Source organism: Panthera onca, chromosome F1, assembly GCF_046562875.1.
Source record: "Panthera onca isolate mPanOnc1 chromosome F1, mPanOnc1 haplotype 2, whole genome shotgun sequence".
In the NCBI taxonomy this organism is placed as follows: domain Eukaryota; kingdom Metazoa; phylum Chordata; class Mammalia; order Carnivora; family Felidae; genus Panthera; species Panthera onca.
In genome coordinates, this window is record NC_138355.1 from 69,761,589 (window position 1) to 69,783,623 (window position 22,035).

Here is a 22,035-nt window from a genome sequence, read left to right on the forward strand (position 1 = left end):
GTGGACGGAGAAAGCTCAGAGAACCTCACTTGGGTTTTTTTTCAGCATCTGAAAGTCCATTTTCATTGCCCTCAAATGCCACGGCCACCTCCCTTGCCTGCTCTGTTCTCCCAGAAAGGTGGCGCCATGTCTCATTCAGTTTGCTGTCCAGCTCCTGCCACCCAGTAACTTTTATTGCCAGAACAGCTCCCAGGACCCCATGGCGGTAGGAGGGGGGCGCTAAGTCTTTATTGGGAAGGACGCCCGCCCGTCTTCCCTCACTGCAGACGGTAGACACACTCCGTGTCAGGGTAGGGCGGCAAGTTCAGCTGGTACTTCTTTTCCAGAGCAGGAGGCACGAAACGACCTCCCAGGTAGTGATAGCGACCGGTGAAGTGGCTCGCAGACTTTTTGGGTGCGGTCAGGGAGATGAGCAAGTCTGGCTGGATCCCTCCAGAATTTCCCTTCTCCACATCCCATCCTGAAAAGAGGGTGTATTCAGGGAGAGAGAAGAGAGCAGGTGTCCATTCTTCCATACCTCGTTCTGCCTCTGTCCTGAACGAGCGGGGGCCCTGTGTCTCTGCCTGGGGAACCCGCATCCTTGGAGCTCCATGGCCGTGGCCTCCTAGGCTTTGGTCTCTTGGGTCCAGCACACAAAAGGTGCTCCCGGCCTGCCCCCTGGCCCTTTTGTGGAATCCCAAAAGCTGTGTTCTGCCCCTTTACACTCAGCTTGTTTAGAGCTTGGTCTGAGCCTTGGAAGAATGAGGACTCCTGGGTACCTATCTTAAGACAGGGCAGGACCCAGGCCCCCATCCCACCCAAGTTCCTCGGACCCGGCACCTGAGGGAATGTCGATACTCGCAATGGGCACGGTGAGCCCACTCAGGACGCTCAGGATGCTCCGGAATGGCTCCCGGACGTCCCCTTTGAAGCTGAAGCCAAAGATAGCATCCACTACCAGCTCGTACAGTTCGTCGATCAGCATGGGCTGTGGCGGAGCAGGGAGAGGAGAGGGTGTGGGAGCCCCTGACCGGACAGGGCTGTCCCCGGCACACACCACTCGGGCACACGGGTCATTTTATCTCCCTCAGAGACTTCAGTGCAAACTGGTCAGTGATTTAGACCAAGCGGAGTCCACATGTGGTTTCTGTTCTGAGTGCCTGTCTGCCTGCCTGCCATTGGGGCGGGTACGGGGTGAGGCCACCTGCAGCTGGAGGCAGGACAGACCCCTTGCTTTCTCTGCAACACCTCAGTCTCTTCACCTGTGAAATGCGTTAAGAAACTTAAAAAGCAAAGTTCTTATTTCCCATCCTTAGGTCCATGTCCCTGCAGAAAGGGCTTAGGATGAGGCAGTCACATCAGCCCCTTCTCAGGGGGTTACTGCCTGCCGAGCAGGCCCTGACCTCAGAAGTCAGAGGGAAAGGTGTGGCCATGGATGTGAGAAGCAGCCTCGGGCACTGCTGGAGCGGGGGCAGGCTCTTCACACTGTTCCTGGTCAAACGGTACACTTAGGCACCTGTGCGGGGCACTTCCCCACCTGCCCGGAGTCTGTCCTCCAGAGAGATGGGCGGGGGAGCTCAGCCACCTACCTCCGGGGGCATTTCACCAAGGAAGGGGATGTCCATTTTCTGGCACTGGGTCACCAGTGCACCGAAGAGTGGCTTGTTAGGCCTTTTGGGGTAATAGATGGTTGGCTGGTAGCCCTAGGGGGAAGGAGAGGGGTCATTCAAGGCCAGACCTCGGCGCCCCCCGCCGCCCAGCCCTTCCCCGGTACTCACAAAGAGCTTGAGGTGCCGGGCACAGACCAGGCCGTCTCCTCCGTTATTCCCGGGCCCGCAGATGACCAGGACCGTGGGGGGGCTCCGGGACATAGACTTGGGGGGATAGGCCTGGAGGCGGAGTCAGGGGGCGTCACAGGGGCCCTGGGAGGCCCCACCCCCACCCCCCGGGCTTGACCGGCGCCACCGACCTTGGCTATGGCTGTGGCACAGCTCAGCCCCGCCAGCTCCATCAGCTGGTCCACGCTGAACTGGTACTCGTTGAACAGCTCCTCGTCCACGGCCTGGGCCTCCTCCTGGCTGCGGACACCCACCGCCTGAGTCCCGCCCCAGGGCGCTCGGAGCGCGGGCGCGCTGCCGCCCCGGTCCCGGCCCCCGCCCCCGCCCCGGAGCGAGCCCGCCCGAGCCTCGCCTACCTCAAGTACTTCACCGCCGGGCTCGCCATGAGCGCCGGGTCCCCGCGGCCGCCCGACTGCGGCCGCCGCGTCCCCCACCAGGCTGGCCTCGCGCGGCAGACCCCGGCCGGGCCCCGGACGCGCTGCAGGTGCGAACCGGCGGCCAGCAGACCAAACCCCAGCAGCGCCCGCAGGGCCCTCATGGAGCTCGCGGCGCGCGCCCCTCCCCACCTCGTCCGGCGCAGGCGCGGCCCTCGTCCCGCCCCCCTGGAGGCGGGGCCTCGGCTCGTCCCGCCCCCTCGCGAGGGCGCGGCCGCCTGGCCTCGCGTTCCCTGGGGGCGGAGCGCTTCGCTCGCAGCGGCGTGGGCGGTGGCTGGTCGCCTTGCGGGTCCTGCCCAGAGGGCGGCCCGGGCACGTACCAGCTGCGAGTGCATGTGGCACCCCTGGTGTCAGTGCCCTGCGAGTACGCGCTCCACGGGCGCCAGCGCTTGCAGAGCCGGCCACCGCGCCCGCGACGCGGCGCTCGGTAAATCGGGCTAATGTTGTCACTTACACAGCAAGCGGTTCCCAACGCGGGATGGACTGCTCAGGCTGGAAGAGCAGTACTCGAGAGACAAGTGATGGGGGGAAACGAAAGTTTCCTTTATTCAGGGAGAGAATGCACTAACACCCCAAAGGCCATCTTCCCCATCCGGCCAAGCTGAGGGTTTAAAAAAAATTTTTTTTTTTTAAATCTTTTATTTTTGAGAGAGAGACAGAGTGAGAGCAGGGGAGGAACAGAGAGAGAGGGAGACGCAGAATCCGGAGCAGGCTCCAGGCTCCAAGCTGTGAGCACAGAGCCCAACACGGGGCTCGAACCCACAAACCATGAGATCATGACCTGAGCTGAGGTCGGAGGCTTAACCGACTGAGCCACCCAGGCGCCCCCAAGCCAGAGGGTTTTAAACGGGAGCGCGGTGCCAGAAACGTGGGGGCTTGTGCAAGGGAAGCTGGTGCCTGGGCCCTTAGTCGTTTGTGGTCATGATCTTGGGCAGGCCTTACCTCCCGGAGAGCCTGATCCCTCATTCCTCAAGGCCAGTGGTCTAATCCCTAGGAAAGTAGGTGTTCTGCTACAGACCAAGGGACTTAGGTCAAGCAAGCAAGGAGCCCCTAAGCTTGAAGTAAGTTAACCCTTAAGAGTGGTTGCAGTGCTGTTTACAGTATAATTTAAGACCCCTCCCCCAAATACATTAGCTGCCCCTACCTCTGCTTACCAGGATAGCATGCTTCATTTCTCTAATCATACATAATACTTGTTCCCTGTCATCAACATAATAGCTATGGAAATACAAAGTTATAAACCTTAAATAGGTTGAGAGTGTCATGGTTAAAAATGTAGTTGAAACCATAGGCTCCAGATTCCAAAAACATATCAAGAAACACCTGGAGGGGAAGACTGCAATTTTTACCCAAGAGGTTTTAAGAACGCAAATACAAAAATACAAAAATAAAAACTAAAAAGAGGGGTGCCAGGGTGGCTGAGTCAGTTAAGCATATGCCTTCGGCTCAGATTGTGATCTCAAATTTGGTGAGTTTGCCGCTGTCCTCTTCAGATCCTCTGTTCCCCTCTCTCTCTGCACCCCCCCTCAAAAATAATAAATAAAATAACTAAATAAATAGAATGCAAACACACACTCTCACATACTTAAGCGGCGGAGTGTGGGGGGGGGGGAGTCTTGGGAATAACACACCAGTTACCACTAAGACACTACGATAAAGTAATTAACCAGGTGAAGGTCCTGTTTTTATGTTATTTTTCTGTGCCATGAATTGTATCCTGGCTAGTTCACTGAGAAAGGCAAGAACTCCCCCTGCTTTTAATTACTCTCCTGCTATTCTCCTTTTGAATTATAAAAGATTTATCGTCTCCTGTAAGATGTACCCTTGTCCCCCAGCCATGCTTGTTTTACATGTTTGTTGTATGAAACAGAATTTATCAGACTGCATTTGTGGTGGAAAATTGTTTTTGTTAGACTGTGTTTGTGGCTGGAAATTGTACATCTAAATTGTAATGTCCCTTACAATTGGATAATCTTATCCAAGACCTCATTCATTTTATACCATCACCAGTATGTATAAGTCCTTCCCCTTTTTGTTAGGATCTCTTTTTTTGTTTTTAAGTAATCTCTACACCCAACATGGGGCTCGAGCTCATGACCCCGAGATCAAGAGTCACACGCTCCACCAACTGAGCCAGCCAGGTGCCCCCTGAAGATTTATTTCTAAAACACAATATGAAGCGTGCTTTTTTGACAGATAACATTTGAATACTTACATGTGCCACACGCTAACATGAATCAGCTCATTTTACCCTTGCAGCAACCCTGTTATCGTTCCCATTTTACAGAAGAGCAAACTGAGGCTTCAAGGTGTTGAACCACATGCCCGATGACACAGCGGTAGCTGTTGGTGGAGGGGGAGCTAGGGTCCAAACAGCCTGAATGACAACGAAAGGGTTGTCATTGCTGTCTTCATTCTGATGAGATGTTAAGTATAGGACAGTGACACAAGCATATCTCACCACATGTCCCCAGGAAGTGGAGCTGAAGACCTACTCCATCCTATTTCTGCTTCCAGGCTTCTAGAGTTTTCTTTGAGAAATGCCTTCAAAACCAATTTATTAAAGGCTCATGGATCGAGCACTCCTGAGTTCCGGATGCTTACACATTTCACCCTGTCGATCCTACAATGCATTTTTATCCTCGTGTTATAGATGAGGACATTGACTAGCACAGAGAGAAGTCATTTGCCTAAGATAATACAGCTATTCAGTAGTAGAGTCAGTGACGGTTGACACGGGGTTGGCCTGACCCCGTGGTATACTCCCGTGTGGCAGCTGCCGCTGCTTGTCCCTCAAAATCCACTCTCCTTTCTTCCTTCGGCAACAGAACCCCGGAGTTTTATGTGGCCACACGGCTGCCCGGCTTCACACTACATTTTCCAGTCTCCCTTGCAGCAGCCGGGCATGTACATGTGACTAAACTCTGACCAATGAGGTCCGAGCAGAAATGACTTGAAACTGCCAGATGGCACCTTCTAAAAAACGCAGGTTTTCCTCCACTTCCTTTTTCCTTCTTACCGGCAGGAATGAAGGTGCTATGCCGCAGGTGGGGCAGCCAGGTTAGGACATGGCATGGGAATGCTGTGTTGGGGACGGCAGAGCGTCCTGCCTGACTCCCTGAGCTCCAGGAAGCCACCGCCTCCATGGGGACTGCTTACGTGAGACAGGAGTAAAGTTCTCTCTGTTTAAAGGCACAGTTACGGGGCTCCTGGGTGGCTCGGTCGGTTAAGCGTCCTGCTCTCGATTTCAGCTCAGGTCACGATCTCACCGTTCGTGGGTCGAGCCCCGTGGCTGGCCTTGCAGAGCCTGCTTGGGATTCTCTCTCTCTCTCTCTCTCTCTCTCTCTCTCTTCTCTCTCCCCCCCATCTCTCTCTGCCCCTCCCTCTCTCTCCAAATAAATAAACTTTAAAGAAAATAAATAAATAAATAAATGGTAGATTACATTGGACTCTGTTACAGCTGGTGAACCTGCATCCAAATCAAGACACCCCCAACATCTGACGAGACAATAAGAAAGGTGAGCGGCCGTGTCCCCAGTGTCCTCAGCAGCTCGTGGCATGCCGGGCATATGGTAGGCCCTCGGCAGAGATTTTAATGAATCCTCAAAATCTCACGGTGAGGAGTTCCCGGTGTAGTGGAAACCCTCTTCTCGGACACGACCTGGAATGGGTTCTTTTATTTCAACTTAAAACAAAAAAATACATTCATCTGCCATTTGTCAAAGTGTGGCCAGGGTCTCTTCTTGGAGAACAGGCCGCGACTGACTTCTTCATCCTTCGCGCATAAATGGACCACCTGCGATTTCCAGTTTGCTCACGGGGGGCGGAACAGCGAGTGGCGTGGTTGAAGCAATCTAAGAGCAAAATTCATCTAGACTTTTATTATTTTGCAGCCAAACGTGATAATTGTCTTGGTCCCATCTAATTCAATAGTAGTTTTTGAATTGAGTCACCTTAATCAAGACTTCTAAGGATTCGACTTAGTTTTCATAGAAACGGTGCTTGTTTTCACACTTGGTTCACCAGTTTGCATGATATTTAATTAAATGACAAATTGCAATAACACATACGCCAGCATAAGCACATTCGGTACCGACACGGTCAGCTCTTGGTAAGCACCAGCATGACCGGGGCGGGGGTGGAGGCGCGGAACTGCCCCGCGTTCTAGAAGGTGTTGACGGCCTGGGTTTGAGTCCCGGCTTCCCCACTGCCTAGTGGTGTAGCCTGAGAGGACAAACTCATTAACCCTGGTGCTGTCTTTTCCGCATCTGGGAAAGGGGGTCATCCACTGTGAGGACTGCAGGAGGAAGCACCGTGTGGTTTGTGCCCTGTGTGACCGCCGTGTGACCGCTCATCGCGGCTGTCCCACAGGCCTGCGGGGCTGCCTCCCAAACCCCCAACGGTACAGCAGTGCGTTCAGAGGTGTCCTCTCTCGGGCTATATCCCCGTTTCCCATTCGAGAAAATAGACGTCTGGAGACGTCAGTGACTGCAAAGCCTCTTGGCCAACATGTCACAGCTTTTGGAACTGGCAAGGGCCTCAGCAATCATGAGGTTTGGATCCAGAAGGAAATTCACTGTCCATGTTCCTCTTTCCTTTAGCTCCCTGAGCCCCAAACTTCCAGCGAGGAGCAAACTGAACATCTCAGTGCCGAGACCGCCAAGCCCTTGTTCAATGCGCACAACAGCCCATCTGTCGTTGGTGGCACATCACGTGTCCATGCAGCGCTGAACCCCCGGGAAGAGGCTTGGTCCCAGAAACCTGGAACGTTTGAGTGTTGCGGAGGAAGCACAGAGGCCGCGTTCCGGGCCAGCAGAGTGGAGTCACATGATCGTACAGAACCCAGACTTGGTGAGTCTCCTCTGAGGGTTCCTGCTTGGGGTTTCCCTGGGCCATCCGGGCGACCTGCGGGAGTCAGGGAGGGCTTGCCAGGGGCAGCGGCCGGGGACAGAGCAGAGGGCAGCCTTCACCTTGGCCACTGGGCCCCAGGGCAGGAGGGGGCAAGCTGGAGCTGCACGCCCCCCCATTCAGTGGGACTCTCCCTCTCTGGGAGGCCTACGGTCAGGCTGTGCAGGAGACAGGGGACCCCCAGGGCTCCAGAGTTGGGTGAGTGTTGTTAAGAGTGTTCGAGGGCTTACAGAGAACAAACTGAGGGTGGACGGGGTGGGGTGGGGGAGAGGGGAAAGCGGGTGATGGGCATGGAGGAGGGCACCTGTTGGGATGAGCACTGGGTGTTGTATGTAGGTGATGAACCATGGGAATCTACCCCCAAAACCAAGACTGTATGTTAGCCAATTCGACAGTAAATTATATTTAAAAAAACAAAAAAAAGATTGCTCGAGGGCAGACAGAGAGGGTCCAAGCACTATGCCCCCAAGTACTGGGCCGTATCTCCCCCACCCCCCTTAAAACCATCCAAAGCCACATCCTCTCCTACTCCTTTCATCCATTCCCCAGGCCTCTTCCCCTCCCCCGGGGACCCACCTATTGACTTGGGGGCCACTGGGGACCAGAATGCCAGGATGCTCCATTCGGAGGGGGCCTTGGCCTCCAAGCGGGAGATGGGCCCCGGATCCTGGACCTGGATGGAGAGGGACGGGCACACTCATCACAGGCCTCTCTGCGCCAAGAACCACATGGTGCAAAGAGAAAACTTTGGGAGAAGAACAAGGAGGGTGCGTGTCGGGGTGCGTTCACCGGGCGCTGGCACGGGGCGCACGAAAGACTACCCTCCGTACGGGGCAGGCGCTTGGCAAAGCTGGGCTGCCCACCGCCCACTGCTGCCCGGAGGACGACACACTGAACGGAAGACAGGGAGTTCAAGTGTGAATAGCAAGTAGCAAACAGCTCTGGCCCCAGAGGTCGAAGTCTTTGGGGGACGAGACTGGTATACGGTGAGCAAGGGCAAGAAAATCACTCGGTCTCCATACCTGGCACGTGGTAGGCTGTCAATAAAACTTGGTGTTCTAAGATGCAAAGTTCTAGAAGTTAGGAAAGCCACGGAAGCGGCCAGGAAGAGGTGACTGAGAAAGGGGTCAGGGAGACTGGGCCAGGGCCTTGAGAGGTGAGCAGGAAGGGGAGGGGGCTGGTCAGGCGTCAGCGGCAGACCCAGGGGGAGGCAGGGCATCCAGGAAACCAACGTGGGGGAGAGAGTGCTCCCGTGTCCAGGTAGGAGATGCACAGCTAGGGACAGCCTGCTGCCACTCACACTCCAGCCTCTGCGCCCAAGACGCCGGGGGGACATCCGGTGGGGCCTGGTCCTCTCTCTCCTCCTGGCCCTCCTCCAATTCCTCTTCCTCCCACCCACCCGAAGACCTGGAGGGGTGGGGAACAGGAGGCAGAGCAGCACCAGGGACACGTCCCCCACCCCTCCCCGGGGTGCCTGCGTGGCCGCGGCCCCAACCCCACCAGCGTCCGCACCCCCGTGGAGCCCCGGAGCCCCGGCCCCACCCCACTCACCTGTGCCTCACTTCCACTCTGCCCCTTCCCGGCCCTCCTGGAGCCTGGGGCCTCCCTGGAGCCCAAGTCTGGGGATGACGGGGAGTAAAGGGAACCCGCTGTGACATAGCCGCGAGCGTATGTTCCCTCCACACGCAGCGGCCCCACACAGAGCGGTGCTAGACGCTAACTGGGATGGGCCACGCCTCTGAGAGCGGAAATCCGAGACGAGGTCCGTGCTAGTAACGCTCAAGTTAGAACTCGGGCTCACGGACGATCAGACATGGCCAGAGCCTGGCCTCCACCTCATCCTGCCTGGGGCCTCCAGGGGCAAAGTCACAGGAAGTCGGTGGCTGCCTTCAGACGGACCCCAGCTCTTCCCCAGTCCAGTCCTCTGCCCGGACCAGGCTAATTTAGTTTCACTTGCAAATTATAAATACAGTGTCCTAGTCTTTAAGAGAAGACATGAATCCCATTAAATAAATATAATAAATAGTCGAGTATAATTTTAATTCCTGGGTGGGAGGTTCCCCGAGGTTATCTGGAGGGGTGAGAGGCAGGGAGGCCGAGAGAGGGTCGGGGGAGCCAGAGAGCCAGGGGCTGGTGGAGACGCAGGGAGAGCCGCCCCGACTGGGAACCGCAGCACCGCCCCCACCGTGTGGCCTGTTGGAGAACTGCAGCCCGGGACTTGGTTTCCAGCTCCTCTGGGTAGGGCTCAGCCTCCGGGCTAGTGACCACCCGGGCAAAGGCCTGGCACTGCCCAGCGCTGGGAGACGGGCCACCGCCCCCCCCCCCCGCCCACCTCCCTACCAGCAGGTGTCCTCGGAAAAGCGACACGTGTCCACTCTGCGGGCTCTGGGGCAGGTGAACACACACGAGCAGCCCGGGGCAGCAGCCCTGCTTTGCCACCACCCCCTTCTCTGGGCCACCTGTCCCAACCCCCACTCCTTGTCTCAGGTGTCACCTCACCAGGGCGTGCGTGGGGACGAGCCCGGCCCGTGCCAGGTGGGTCCTCATGGCGTCCGCCAGCTTGGCCACCAGCCGGTCCCGCACAGAGTCTGGCTCCTTCTGGAGGGAGGGTGGATAATGGGGGTGGTGGGGGTCCTCTGGGGATCGGGGAGGAAAGAGACAGGAGGCGGAGGAGGGAAGGGGGCTTCGTCTTCCTTCTCTTCTACCGCAGCCCCGGGCCTTTGCCAGGATCCTGTCACTGCCTGTGCACAGTTGTGGACAGACGAACCCCTCGTGCCAGCAGTGTCCCGGGGCCCAGCACACTGTGCCCTGTGTGTCTGTCTGGTGGGTGACGAGTGGTGGGGGAGACAAGGCGAAGGCAGGAGTGTCAGCAGAGGAGGGGAGCAGGGAGAGTTAGATTCTGGGGCGCGGGGTCTCACCTGACTCCGAGCCAGCGCCTCCTTATAATACGTCAAGGCCTGGTCGTGCTGCCCCAGTCTGGCTGCGGCAGCCCCCAGCCCCTCGCAGGCCTGCCATTGGCCCTTCGTGTCCCCTGGGGAGAGAGCCCGGGGGTCCTCTGGCGGCTCCCCACGCGACGGACCCTCCCCACCAGCCCCGGGGACCCTCCGCCCGTCCCCCTGTCACTCACCAGTGTCCCGGGCCGCCTGCAGGGCATGTAGGTAGTTGTCTCTGGCTGCCCTGTGGTCCCCCAGCTGGCTCAGTACAAATGCCAGGCTGCCAAAGCTCCGGCCCTGCTCCCGCCGCTGCCCCCCAGAGCCTGACGACAGAGCCACCCCGTCGTAAGCGGGGGGCCTTGGCCTCTGAGGCGTATCCCCTGGCGGCCAAGGCCGGGCCCCCGGGAGTCCCGGCGCTCAGCCCCAGCGTGCCTCCAGCTGCACCGCGGAGGCCTCTCCTCAGGCCTGCTTTTCGGCCTGAACGCACCCCACCCCCCACCCCCGCTGGCCACCTTGAGCTGGGCAAGGTGACCTGACCCTGCGAAGCGGCAAAGTTCCCTTCCTGCACGTGCAGCAACCGAAGCTCGGAGAGCGACAGGGACTCACTTGCACACAACCACTTAACCAGAGAGGCACTGGCTTCCACATCAGGCTCCTCTCCCGCCCGGGGCTCTGCCCTCTGCCCCCCCCCCCCCGTGTCCCCCCAGCCCCAGGCCTCGTCTCCGGGCCCTCAACTCACCGTCCTGTCTGGCCATCCCATCTCCTGCTCCCCCAGCCCTCACCTCCTGGCTCTGGACTTCCTGGCCCCATAACCAGTCCCAAAGGTCCGTCCACGCTCCAGCCTCGGGCCCCGGCTGGAGCCCCCCCCCCCCCCGCCCCCGCCTTAGTCCTTCGGTCCCAACGCAGCCCCCAGCCCCTGGTGCCCACCATGCAGGTCAGCAGCCTTCTGGTGACACTCCCGGGCTTGCCGGTAGTTGCCGAGGGCACTGTGGGCCGTCCCGAGGTTCCTCAGCACCGTGGCCTCCTCTCCCGGCCCGCGACACAGGGGCAGGGCCCGCAGGAAGGCCTCCGCTGCAAGCGGAAACAGCTGGAGCTGGCAGTAGCTCAGGCCTAGGTCGTTATAGAGATGCCCTGGAGGGCGTGGCCAGGGTCACGGGCAGCCAGGTCAGCTGCAGCTGTCCTGGTGCGGCCCCTGTCCCCCTCTCCTGGGGTCCTCCGGCCCTTTCCCCAGCCCTCGGAAAAGCCTCCGCTTGCACCCCACGTCTCAGAGCATCGCCTGGTCTGATCTCCCCAGACCCCACTTCTCCTCTGCCCGCAGGCCTCACCCAGCAGTCTGTGCTCAGGGCTCCTCTCAGCAAGCCTCCGGCTCTCCTCCAGCACCCGCGTCACCGCGCCCACCCCATGCCGCCCGCTCTTCAGCATACACCCCGCCGCAGCCCCCAAGGCCAAGGCCGCAGCCTGGGGCTGCCCTGCTTGGGCGTAGGCCCGGCTTGCCTCCTGCAGACAGTGGGCTGCCAGCTCAGGCTGTCCCAGAGCCTGGTAGCAGGCTCCCATTTTTGCCTGGACTTGCCCATGGTCGCCTAGTGGCTGGTAGTGACCCAGGGCCCTGTGGTACCAGGCCAAAGCTTGAGGCAGGTCGCCCAGGGCGTGGTAGGCCAAAGCCACATTGAAACACTGGTCGCCATGACGCCTGCCCTGCGCCTTCTCCTCAGGTCGGGCTCTCAGGAGCAGCTCGAGGCCCCGGGCTGGGTCCCCGGTCTCCACGTAGGCAGCCCCCAGGTTGAAGGCACAGGCCCGGAGAACAGGGGTGTCGCGAGTTTGCGGGGCCTCCGAGGCCAGGACGAAGGCCCTCTGGAAGCTGGTCAGGGCTTCGTGGTTCCGGCCAGCCAGGAGCGCCCCGTGGCCAGCCCTGGTGAGGGCGTGGACGCTGGCCTCTTGCTGTGGCCGCTTTCCCCTCTGTTTCTGCTTGGAGGTTGAGGGTTCAGGCTCAGACTCAGGCTCTCGGGGGGTATCCTCAGGGTCGGAGGAAGACATCGTGCTGACACTGGGGAGCAGGGGGGTCAATATGTCACCCTGGGCTTCCTCCAAAGCAGGCTCCCTCTCGGGTGATTCAGCTCTAACCCCGCCCCCAGGGCCGTAAGGACTTCTCGCTGCCGCCGCACTCCGCTTCCGCACCCCTCCTGGGCGCCACATCAGCCCTTACTCCAACGTCCCAACTCGTCCTCTGTCCTCCTTCAGGACCCAGTTCAAGTAACAGAAAGCCTCCTCCCTCAGCCATGTGGGTCCTTCCGGACCCCACGGCACCTTGTGCCCGTGTCTTTTCCAGCGTTTATCACACCGGGTGAAAGTTGCTGACTTTCTTGTCTACCTCTCCTACCAGATTCGGAATGACGTTAGGGTCTGGCACGTAGTAGGTCCTCAATAAACGTCCATCGAATGAGATGGAGGTGGCTGGAGGCGATGGTTAATGCGTTAATGCGTGTGTACCCGCTGCCACTGGGCTGTGCGCTTAGAAACGGCTTGATGGGATAAAAAGGTATGTGTACCTTACCACAACACAAAAAACATTCACTGAACGAGCAAACGAAAGGGCAGCTGAACGGAGCACGCGCAGGGCCTCCCCTCCATCATCTGTTCTCCTCCACCATCACTGTTCCCCACGGACACCCTCGCACTCACAATCTAGGGGCTCCTAGGTGTGGGTCGGGTCAGCTCAACAGATGCTACACCCCGGGAGCCATACAGGGCGCCGGGGACGTGGAGCTGAGAGGGCTATTGAATCGGCAAGGAGTCAGCTTTCAGGACGGAGGGTGCCGGCCGGCCATTCAAGCCCACGCCCCACTTCGGGGCCTCTTGTTCCACAACTGGCTGGTTCTGGGCCCCCAGCCCCCTGCTCCAGTCATCACATGTGCTTCCCTGTTAGGATCTCTCTCCTAGAAAGGCAAAGCCTTTTCCTGAACTCTCTTCCCAGGGTGGTAAAGACTGGGGCCTGCACGCTCAGCGCCCTCTCCCCCCCATTTCTTTCCTTGTTTCCCCTCTTTCTTGGAAGAGGCAGGCAGAGATGTCTCTCTTTTCAAAGAAATTCCCCCTGCAACTAAGAACACCTAGGAATCCTGCCTTCAAGGCCCTCATCCCTGGGACATTCTGCGCTAACCCCACCAGGTCTCCGGGCCCCAGCCACAGGATACCTTACCTCCCTCGATCCTCTCTGCGGCCGGCTTTCTGGAATGGTCCCTCTGGCTTGGGTTACCTCCCCAAGCCCTTAGTTCAAAGCCCCGGGGTTACCAGACAACCAGGCACCGCCCTCCACTCCTAGGGAATTTTTTGATGGACAGTTCAGACGACCTATCCCAGTGCTGGATCACTGATGGCACTTGGGCAGTTACCTGGATCCCATCGCCCTTCCTGCCCCACCACTGCCCACCTCTGCACACACCCCTCAAGTCCCTCACTTTAAGCAAGGAGCCAAAGCATGACGGGCCTGTGCCTGGTTACAACCTCAGAGATCATCTGTGCCAAACTCTCATTCCGCAGAGGAGGGGACCAGGCTCAGAAAGCAGGTAGGACGTGCCTGAGGTCACAGAACCATGCAGCTGGGGTTAGAGCCCAGCTTTTCTGATTCTGGGCTGATTAGCCCAGGGTCCCTTCCACTGCACTGGGATTGCAAGCTTTAATGAGGCCTGGGCTGTCCTAGAAGTGAGCCCTTTCACACACACACACACACACACACACACACACACACACACACACACTGTGCTCCTGTGTGGGTACATTCCACATTTGGGAACGAGGGGAAAGGTGATGGTCAGGAAAGGCCTGGAGATCAGAAGAGTCTCTCTGCCCCCGCTCTGATCTGCAACATCCATGTTCTGCTTAATGAGAGGACAGCAGGCCGGTGACAGCGGCCCCTACTGTGCTAACTCGCTGAGGGTGGCTGGCATTAGAAGGCAAGTGTCCTCATTTACCTGGGGCAGAAGACTTTTTATTTGTATTTTATATATATTTTTTAATTTTTAATGCTTATTTATTTTTGAGAGAGAAAGAGCATGAGCAGGGAAGGGGCAGAGGGAGGGAGACACAGAATCCGAAGCAGGCTTCAGGCTCTGAGCTGTCAGCACAGAGCCCGACGCGGGGCTCGAACTCACGGACCGTGAGATCGTGACCTGAGCCGAAGTCGGACGCTTAACCGACTGAGCCACCCAGGCGCCCCCAGAAGCCTCTTTTAAAGTAGAGAGGCCTTCGCCAGAAACCAAGTTACCAGGAAGTAGTTGGGCTCCCCCGAAACGGCTGGACAGTGTTTGCTGAACGCCTGCGGTGTGCAGACACAGCGCCTCGTGCCACAGACGGGGCCCGTGCCCGCAGGCTTTCCCAGCTGCCTGCAGCTCCCACCCGTGGGCCGGCCTCCAGGACGCTCCCACAGCCCGGCCAGGGCCTGCCAGGCAGCTCCTCTGTGCCCGGTCAGCAGCCTTCCCTTAAGGGGAGAGGTTTTAGGGAGGTACGGGGACTCAAACTACTCTCACCGAGGTTCCAACGACCTCTCAATGACCCAGCGATCATTTCCGAATCATTTTCTTGTTTGATCCCCCACTTTATCCGACATCCCCTTGCAACTCCGTCTCCTCACTAGGGCTTCCAGGACGCGTGTCCTGGCTCTTTCTCTTCTTCGGACAGTTCCTTCTCTGTCTCCTTTGCTGGGCCCTCTGTCCACCCCTTAAATGCTAAGGGTCCCCAGTGCTCTGCCCTCTGCCCTTTTCTTACCTTACGCACACTTCCACGAACACTGCATCCACGCCTCTGATTTTCACACCACTGATAAGCCAATAATTTCTTTTATTGTTTATTTATTTATTTTGAGAGAGAGAGAGAGAGAGAGAGAGAGAGAGTGAGCATCAGCTGGGGAGGGGCAGAGAGAGAGGAGAGAGAGAATCCCAGGCAGACTTTGCAATGTCAGCGCAAAGCCCCATGCAGGGCTTGATCTCATCACTATGAGATCATGACCTGAGGGGAAATCAAGACTCAGACGCTTAAGCTTAACAGACTGAGCCACCCAGGCGTGCCCCCACCCCCCGCCAATAATTTCTACATGCACATCTCCAGACTTACTTCGTCCAAGCAAAATTCCTGTTTCCTCCCATCTACTGACCCCATGTTCCACCACCAACCCAGTCCGTGAGCTGGAAACGCGGGGGGCATCCGTGACCCCTCTCCTCCGCTCTGGGTCATACGGTTCTACCTCTGAAACCTCTCCCCAGTGCGCCCTCCTCCGCTGTTTCATAGCCACGGCCGTGGAGGCGGCTTAGCGCACAGCGGTGGAGAAGTCAAGCTTGGGGCTGCACTCGTGTCTTGGTGCCACCAGTTTTTAGCTGTGTGACATTTCTAAGCCTCGGTTCCCTCATCCCTCTTTTGAAGATTAAACAAGATAATGCTAAATACAGTACCAGTAGGCAAGAACACCGGATGCGTGTCATTCTTGTGTGTTGGTCCCTAACCCTGGTATGCGAGAAATACCTCTCTGCTCAGCCCCTGTTTCAAGCCCCTGTTGACTGGGATGGTGGAGACAATATGAGTCGGGATCTCTGTCCCCTCCTTTCTCCCAGGATGCAGGGAGTAGGGGACGCTAAGACTCGAGAGGGAAGGCCCGTTGGGTCCTCAGCCATTTACTTACTATCCACCGACACCTCCTTTCATCTCACGGACCTGGTCCTGACGGGGCCAGGGGCCCTTGTCCCAAAGCAGAAGTGAGGGTAACCCACCCGGGTACTTCCTTTCTGGCTCAGCTGGGGAGTTTCTGCACAACCTCATTATGCAACTGCTCCTTGTCAGGGTCCTGTGCTGCCCGGAAAGCAGGGAGTGCGACCTCCATCCCCAGGAGCCTAGATTCTCTGTGCTTTCCTGCTGGTGGAGAGCAAAGGGGATCCCTTCTGATCTCAGGGAGCACCCCCTGTCTTCAAACCCCACATCTCCCAGTTTTGTCTCCGCCCTGAGTCTCTTCTGTCCCTCTGAAGGTTTGGATGTTTCCTGTTTCGTACCCCTTCAAATCCCTCCCCTGAGGCTACGAACCTAGGCTGCCTCCTTGCTTGAATGAGGCATGGGAGTGGGGGGGGGGGGGGGGAGGGCAAAAGGAGAAACCAGATGGGGAAGCCTGCTAGTTAATATAGTAAAAAAATAAAATAAAATTCAGGACAGGTGTCAGAATTATTTTTATGAGTTCAGACTTGACTATCTCCCACCTGTGCTACTGCCTTGCAGTCTCCACCGGCCTCTGCCCCGAGCCTCCCCGGCTCCACGCCCTGCTGCAGAAGGAGTCTTTATACACTCGGAATCTGGCGCTGCCCTGGGTCCGAGGTGTTCCTCGGCTCGTGACCGCCCCCCAGAGCACCTCCAGGCACGTCAGCGCCCGCCGTGCCCCTCCAGGCTCTCTTCCCGCGTCTCCCGGACCGAGCGTCGTTCTCCGATAAAACCGAACCGCTTCTTATTTCCTGAACTCACCTCCGGGCTCTTGCACATGCTGTTTCCACGGACTGAAATTCCTCTTTCAGCCTGATGAATTCTTGTTCCCTTTCCAACCCAGATCAGCTGCCGCCTCCACTAGGAAGTCTTCCTGACCTTCCCTGCCCTTAGCTTCGCGGCAGCAGTGACCTCGTCCCTCTGCGTATCACTGACCTCTAATTTATTTGACTTTAGGTCTGTCACCGATTCCAGAACAGCGGCTTTTAAGGCATTAATCACGTTGATTTACCTCTGCATCCGCACCGTCCAGTTCAGTACAAGCTGGCCCGCAAGTTGGCGGGAACCAAGAATGCTACAGGAAGCGGAGCGGGGTCCGTGGGGACACCGGGGAGAAATGACGGCGGCAAGGGCAGAGGCTACCTTAGCAGCGGAGGAGCCCTAGAGGAACAAGGCGCCCACGGCCGGGCGGAGAAGGGAGGGCAGCTCCCCCCGCCCTGCCCCACCCGCGGCGGCCTCCGCCTCCGCACCTGGCGGCGCTCCTGCGCCTGCGCGCGCGCGGCCTGGAACTACAAATCCCAGCGCCCCCCGCGGCCTGGCCGGAAGTGCGCTCCAGCCGCGGCGTCGGTGAGGGCGGTGGCCGGGCGGCGGGAGATTCAAACCTGGAAAGAGGAGGAACATGGAGCGGCGGAGAGCGGGCGCGGGCCCGGCGCCGTGTGAGTGCGGAGGGGACCGAGGAGGGCGGCGGGCCTGCGCTGCGCGGGGAGGGAGCCCCCAGTCGCGTCAACGGCGGGCCGCAGTGGCACCGGGAGCGGCGAAACGCCGGACCCCGCCGCGCTTCCAAGCTTACCGACCTTTCTGCCGCATCCCCACGTTCCGGGGCCCTGGGGCTGAGCGGGTGTAGGTGGCCTGGGTGGCCGCGTAGAAAGGCAGCGGTTACGGATGGCAGGCTTGCACGCCCAGCGCTACGCGGGGAAGGGGGGGGCGGGACGCCCAGAGACCTCGGCTTTTGATGCCGCTTTGAGATCAGGCCTCTCAAAGGTTAGGGTCAGAATTACCCAGGAGGCTTGTTTCGAATCCGCATTCCGCAGCCCTCTCCCAGAGCTTCAGCTCCAGCAGGTCTGGACTGGAGCCCTTCCCTGCGTTTGTAGCAAGCCCGCTGCGCTGCTTCCCGCACCCCACGTAATCAGGCAGGTAGTCCGTGGGCCGCGCTTGCAAATACACTGCTTGAGAAAGAGACCGGCGTCAGGAGGTTTGGTGGCAGAAAGGTTTCTGTTTGACCTTCCGAATGAAAGGCGAAATCTCCTTCTTCCGCCTCTTCCCCTTCCTTGCCGTTAGCGTTTAAAAAACAAAGTCCCCGTTCTCCGTTCTGTTGAAGGGAAGCTAGTTTCAGACCTTGGAAGGGCAGGAAGACTGTTTTTAAGACCCATGAGTGTACAAAACCCCGCCCATCTCACACAGCCCTCAGCTCGGGGCTCTGAGGTGATGTCATTCGCTTACTGGTTGATTTTCCGTGCTTAGCAGCCAACACTTGTTCCTTGTACACTCCCTGGAGGGAACCGATGGATTTCCTATGATTGGCTGGGCCTTTCAGATCTGAACGTGGAGGTTTTGTGCGTGCGTGCGTGTGTGTGTTTTAACTTGCTCAACTGTCGATTCCAATAAGCCCTGTCCCTCCTCCAAATCATGTTGCAGGATATGCACGATAAGGAAATGAGGTAAAGAGTAGGATTGGCATGAAGTGTTGAGTCAAAGACAGACTGATCCAGCTCTGTCTCTTTTCAGGCCCTCTGTGTTTATTTCTTGTGTGTGTGTGCGTGCAACTTTGTCTCACCGCGTCTGGTTTTGTATTGTCTTCCCTAAGGAGACTCCAGAGGTGGGGGACAGGAGGAGGGGGGCTGTGGGAGGGCACAATACGTGTGCTCTCTCACTTAAGGGACCCCAGTTCTCAAGTTTGGGGTCAGAGTATTGTCTACATTTTATTGAGCTTGGAGATTATTCTCCTCCTCAAGTGACTTAAAGCAAAAAGGAGAGTAGAGATAGCTTTGTGATCTTTTAAGACTCTCTCTCTTTCCACTTAATCCTAAGTGATTGCCCTTTTCCACATGATTCCCTTTGTTGAACTACCTCCCCCTCTGCCCCTTTCTGCCTGTTTGTTCTTAAAAATTTTTTTTTAATGTTTATTTTTTGAGAGAGAGAGAGAGAGCAGAGGAGGGGCAGAGAGAGAGGGAGACACAGAATCCGAAGCAGGCTCTAGGCTCCCAGCTGTCAGCACAGAGCCTGATGTGGGGCTTGAACTCATGAAACATGAGATCATGAGCTGAGTCGAAGTTGGACACTTAACCGACTGAGCCATCCAGGTGCCCCTGTTTCTTTGTGTTCTTTTTTTCAGTTTATTTATTTATTTTGAGAGAGAGAGAGAGAGAGAGAGCATGTGAGCATGCATGTATATGAGCAGGGGAGGGGTAGGAGAGAGGAAGAGAGAGAATCTCAAGCAGGCTCCTCACTATCAGCCTGGAGGGCCTCGATCTCACAAACAGTGAGATCATGACCTGAGCCGAAATCAAGAGTGGGACTCTTAACCTACTGAGCCACCCAGGCACCCTGAGAATCTGTTTCTTGAGAGTGAGGGTCTGCTAGCCCAGGGCCTGACGTGCAGAAGGTAGGGCGTGAATGAGTGGCTGTGGGATGGTGAGCCCCGTTGGTCCTGTTAGCCTAAGTCTCTGGGAGGGTCCTTGGGGAGGATGACACGGGCCCAGGTCTTAGAGAACTCAGAGGCTATTAGGGATAGAATAAGGAGCTAAGTTCCCAGCCACGGAGGGGTCTGGACATCCGTGTGGGGAGACCTCGAGGGAAGGGCTTGAAATGGAGGGGAAGGAGGGGTCAGGAGCCGGCTGGAGAGGAACAGGAGGGAACACCTCTGACACAGGGGAGCCCCCTGTTGCAGGTGCTGACCAGAGCGGCTTTACGGGGTGGGGGCTGGAGATGGGAGCCAGGGCTGTCAGGAAGAGGGGCACCGACGTGTGAGGTGCTCCAGGTCACTGGGCAGAGTTGCCTAAGAAAGTCTGTTAAGAAGCAGCTTCAGTGCTATGGCCCTTTGTCCTATACTCCCCGCCTTGACCTTATCCCCCTGACTCCTCAGATGAACGCCTCACAGCCGAGGAAATGGACGAGCAGAGGCGGCAGAACGTGGCCTATCAGTACCTGTGCCGGCTGGAGGAAGCCAAGCGGTAAGCGGAGGGGCTGCCTCCTTCTGGAGCCCCATCCCCTCCCTGCCCGCCCCAGGCACCTGCCCCCTAGCCAATGCAAAAGCAGTCCATTCTGTGGGAGAGGGAGAGTTGAAATAGCACCTCTCTCTCTCTCTCTCTCTCTCTTTTTTTTTTAAGTTTATTTTTTTATTTAGAGAGAGAGCAGGTTAGCGGGGGAGGAACAGAGAGAGAGGATCTCAAGCAGGCTACTCACTGACAGTTCGCAGCCCGACACAGGGATTGAATTCACAAACCCGTGAGATCATGACCTGAGCCAAGATCAAGAGTCAGATGCTTCATGGACGAGCCCCCCAGGCACCCCATCTTTTTTTTTTTTTTCTTCTTGTTTAAGACTTTATCTTGCTAGAGCAGTTTCAGGCTCAAAGTTAAGAGGAGGATAGAGATTTCCCATATGCCCCCTGCTCCCACACATACACAGCCTCCTCCACTATCGGCATCTCCAAGAGTGGTACGTTTGTTGCACGTGATGAACTCACCTTGACACATGATCCCCCAAAGCCCGCAGCTTACCTTGGAGTTCACTCTTGGTATCGCACACCCTGTGAAGTGCGTCACAAACGTAGAATGACGTTATCTGTCAGTGTGGTGTGTTGGAGTAAGTTCACTGCCCTAAACATCCTCTGTGCTTTGCCTCTGTGTCCCCGCATCCCGCCCCCTGGCAACCACTTATCTTTTTTACGGTCTCCATCGTTTCTCCATAGTTGGAACCATAAGGTACATGGCCTTTGCAGACTAGCTTCTTTCACTTAGTGATGTGCGTTTGAGATTCCTCCGTGTCTTTTCAGGGCTTGACTGCTCATTCCTTTTTTTTTTTTAAATGTTTTTATTTATTTTTGACACAGAGAGAGACAGAGCACGAGCAGGGGAGGGGCAGAGAAAGAGGGAGACACAGAATCCGAAGCAGGCTCCAGGCTCTGAGCTGTCAGCACAGAGCCCGACGTGGGGCTTGAACTCACGGACCATGAGATCATGACCTGAGCTGAAGTCAGACGCTTAACCGACTGAGCCACCCAGGCGCCCCTTTAAGTTTATTTTTGAGAGCAAGAGAGACACAGAGAAAGCGTGATCAGGGGAAAGGCAGAGAGGGATCACCTACTGAAGGACTTCTTGGTTGGTTCCAAGCTATGCCATTTACCATCAAAGCTGCTATAAACATCTGCCTGCAGGGTTTTTATCTATCTATCCATCCATCCATCCATCCATCCATCCATCCCTCTATAGAGAGCACAAGCAGGGGAGGGGCAGAGGAAGATAGAGAATCTTAAGCAGGCTCCGTGCTCAGCACGGAGCCCAATGCAGGGTTTGACCCCAGGACCCCTGGGATCATGACCTGAGCCAAGATTGAGAGTTGGATGCTCAACCAACTGAGCCACCTAGGCACCCCTGCATGCAGGTTGTTCTGTGGTCATATGTTTCAACTCCTGTGGGCAATTACCCAGGGTGAGGGAGCTGGGTTGCATGGTAGGAAAATTCTGGTTTTGTAAGAAAGCACCAAGCCGTGTTCCAAGGCGGCTGCACCATTTTGCTTTCCCAGCAGCAGTGAGCGAGGGCTCCTGGTGCTGCACCTCCTTGCGGCACCGGGTATAGACGGTGTGCAGACTGTGGTCATTCCAACAGGTGCAGTGGTATCTCACTGCTTCTATTTCATTTTTTCCCGGATGACATACGGTGTGGGGCAACTCTCCTGTGCTTTTTTCCCATCTGTGTGTCTTTGGTGAGGTGTTCGTTAATGGGTATCTGTGGCCCATATTTTAATCAGCTGTTCTTTTATTGTTGAGTTTTAAGAGTCCTTCCTTCCTTCCTTCCTTTCATTCATTCATTCATTCTTAATAAGCTCCACATCCAACACAGGGCTCAAACTCACAACCCTGAGATCAAGAGCCCCATGTTCTACCGACTGAGCCAGCCAGGCGTCCCGTTCTTTGTGTATTTCGGATACTGGTCTTTTATCAGATGTGTGTTTTGCAAATATTTTCTCCCTGAGTGTGTCTCGTCTTATTCTCTTGACATTGTCTTTTCTGGAGCAGAAGTTTTTCATTTTAATTAAGTCCAGCTGGCCAATTTTTTTTTTCGACGACTGTGCCTTTGGCATTATATTTAAAAAGTCATTGCCAGGGGTGCCTGGCTGGCTCAGTCGGTGGAGCATGCGACCTTTGATCTCGGGGTCGTGAGTTTGAGCCCCACGTCGGGTACGAAGATTACTTAAAAAAAAAAAAGTTATCGCCAC

At 56.8% G+C, this 22,035-nt stretch overlaps 3 protein-coding genes across 3 annotated transcripts in view; 1 reads left to right on the forward strand and 2 right to left on the reverse strand.

Annotated features, from left to right (window-relative positions):
• Positions 1–152: 152 nt before the first annotated feature.
• On the reverse strand, positions 153–2,402 carry NAXE (NAD(P)HX epimerase). Its single transcript, XM_060644648.3, has 6 exons — positions 2,174–2,402; positions 1,949–2,057; positions 1,758–1,868; positions 1,569–1,682; positions 820–967; positions 153–460 (listed from the first exon to the last, which is right to left on the reverse strand). The coding sequence occupies exons 1-6, from the start codon at positions 2,353–2,355 to the stop codon at positions 258–260; spliced, it is 867 nt and encodes a 288-aa protein (XP_060500631.1). The 5' UTR covers positions 2,356–2,402; the 3' UTR covers positions 153–257.
• Positions 2,403–5,762: 3,360 nt separating this feature from the next.
• On the reverse strand, positions 5,763–16,884 carry TTC24 (tetratricopeptide repeat domain 24). The gene is made up of 11 exons (XM_078441134.2): positions 16,582–16,884; positions 14,851–14,919; positions 11,418–12,136; positions 11,020–11,223; positions 10,287–10,415; positions 10,078–10,190; positions 9,659–9,757; positions 8,711–8,778; positions 8,460–8,566; positions 7,736–7,832; positions 5,763–7,156 (listed from the first exon to the last, which is right to left on the reverse strand). The coding sequence occupies exons 3-11, from the start codon at positions 12,124–12,126 to the stop codon at positions 7,075–7,077; spliced, it is 1,608 nt and encodes a 535-aa protein (XP_078297260.1). The 5' UTR covers positions 12,127–12,136; positions 14,851–14,919; positions 16,582–16,884; the 3' UTR covers positions 5,763–7,074.
• A 206-nt stretch (positions 16,885–17,090) lies between these two features.
• IQGAP3 (IQ motif containing GTPase activating protein 3) overlaps positions 17,091–22,035 on the forward strand; it is a 35,920-nt gene continuing 30,975 nt past the window's right edge. Inside the window, exons 1-2 of the mRNA XM_078441133.2 lie at positions 17,091–17,255; positions 19,682–19,769. Coding sequence (XP_078297259.2) covers positions 17,219–17,255; positions 19,682–19,769 — 125 coding nt within the window. The 5' untranslated portion in view covers positions 17,091–17,218. The remainder of the gene's footprint in view (positions 17,256–19,681; positions 19,770–22,035) is intronic.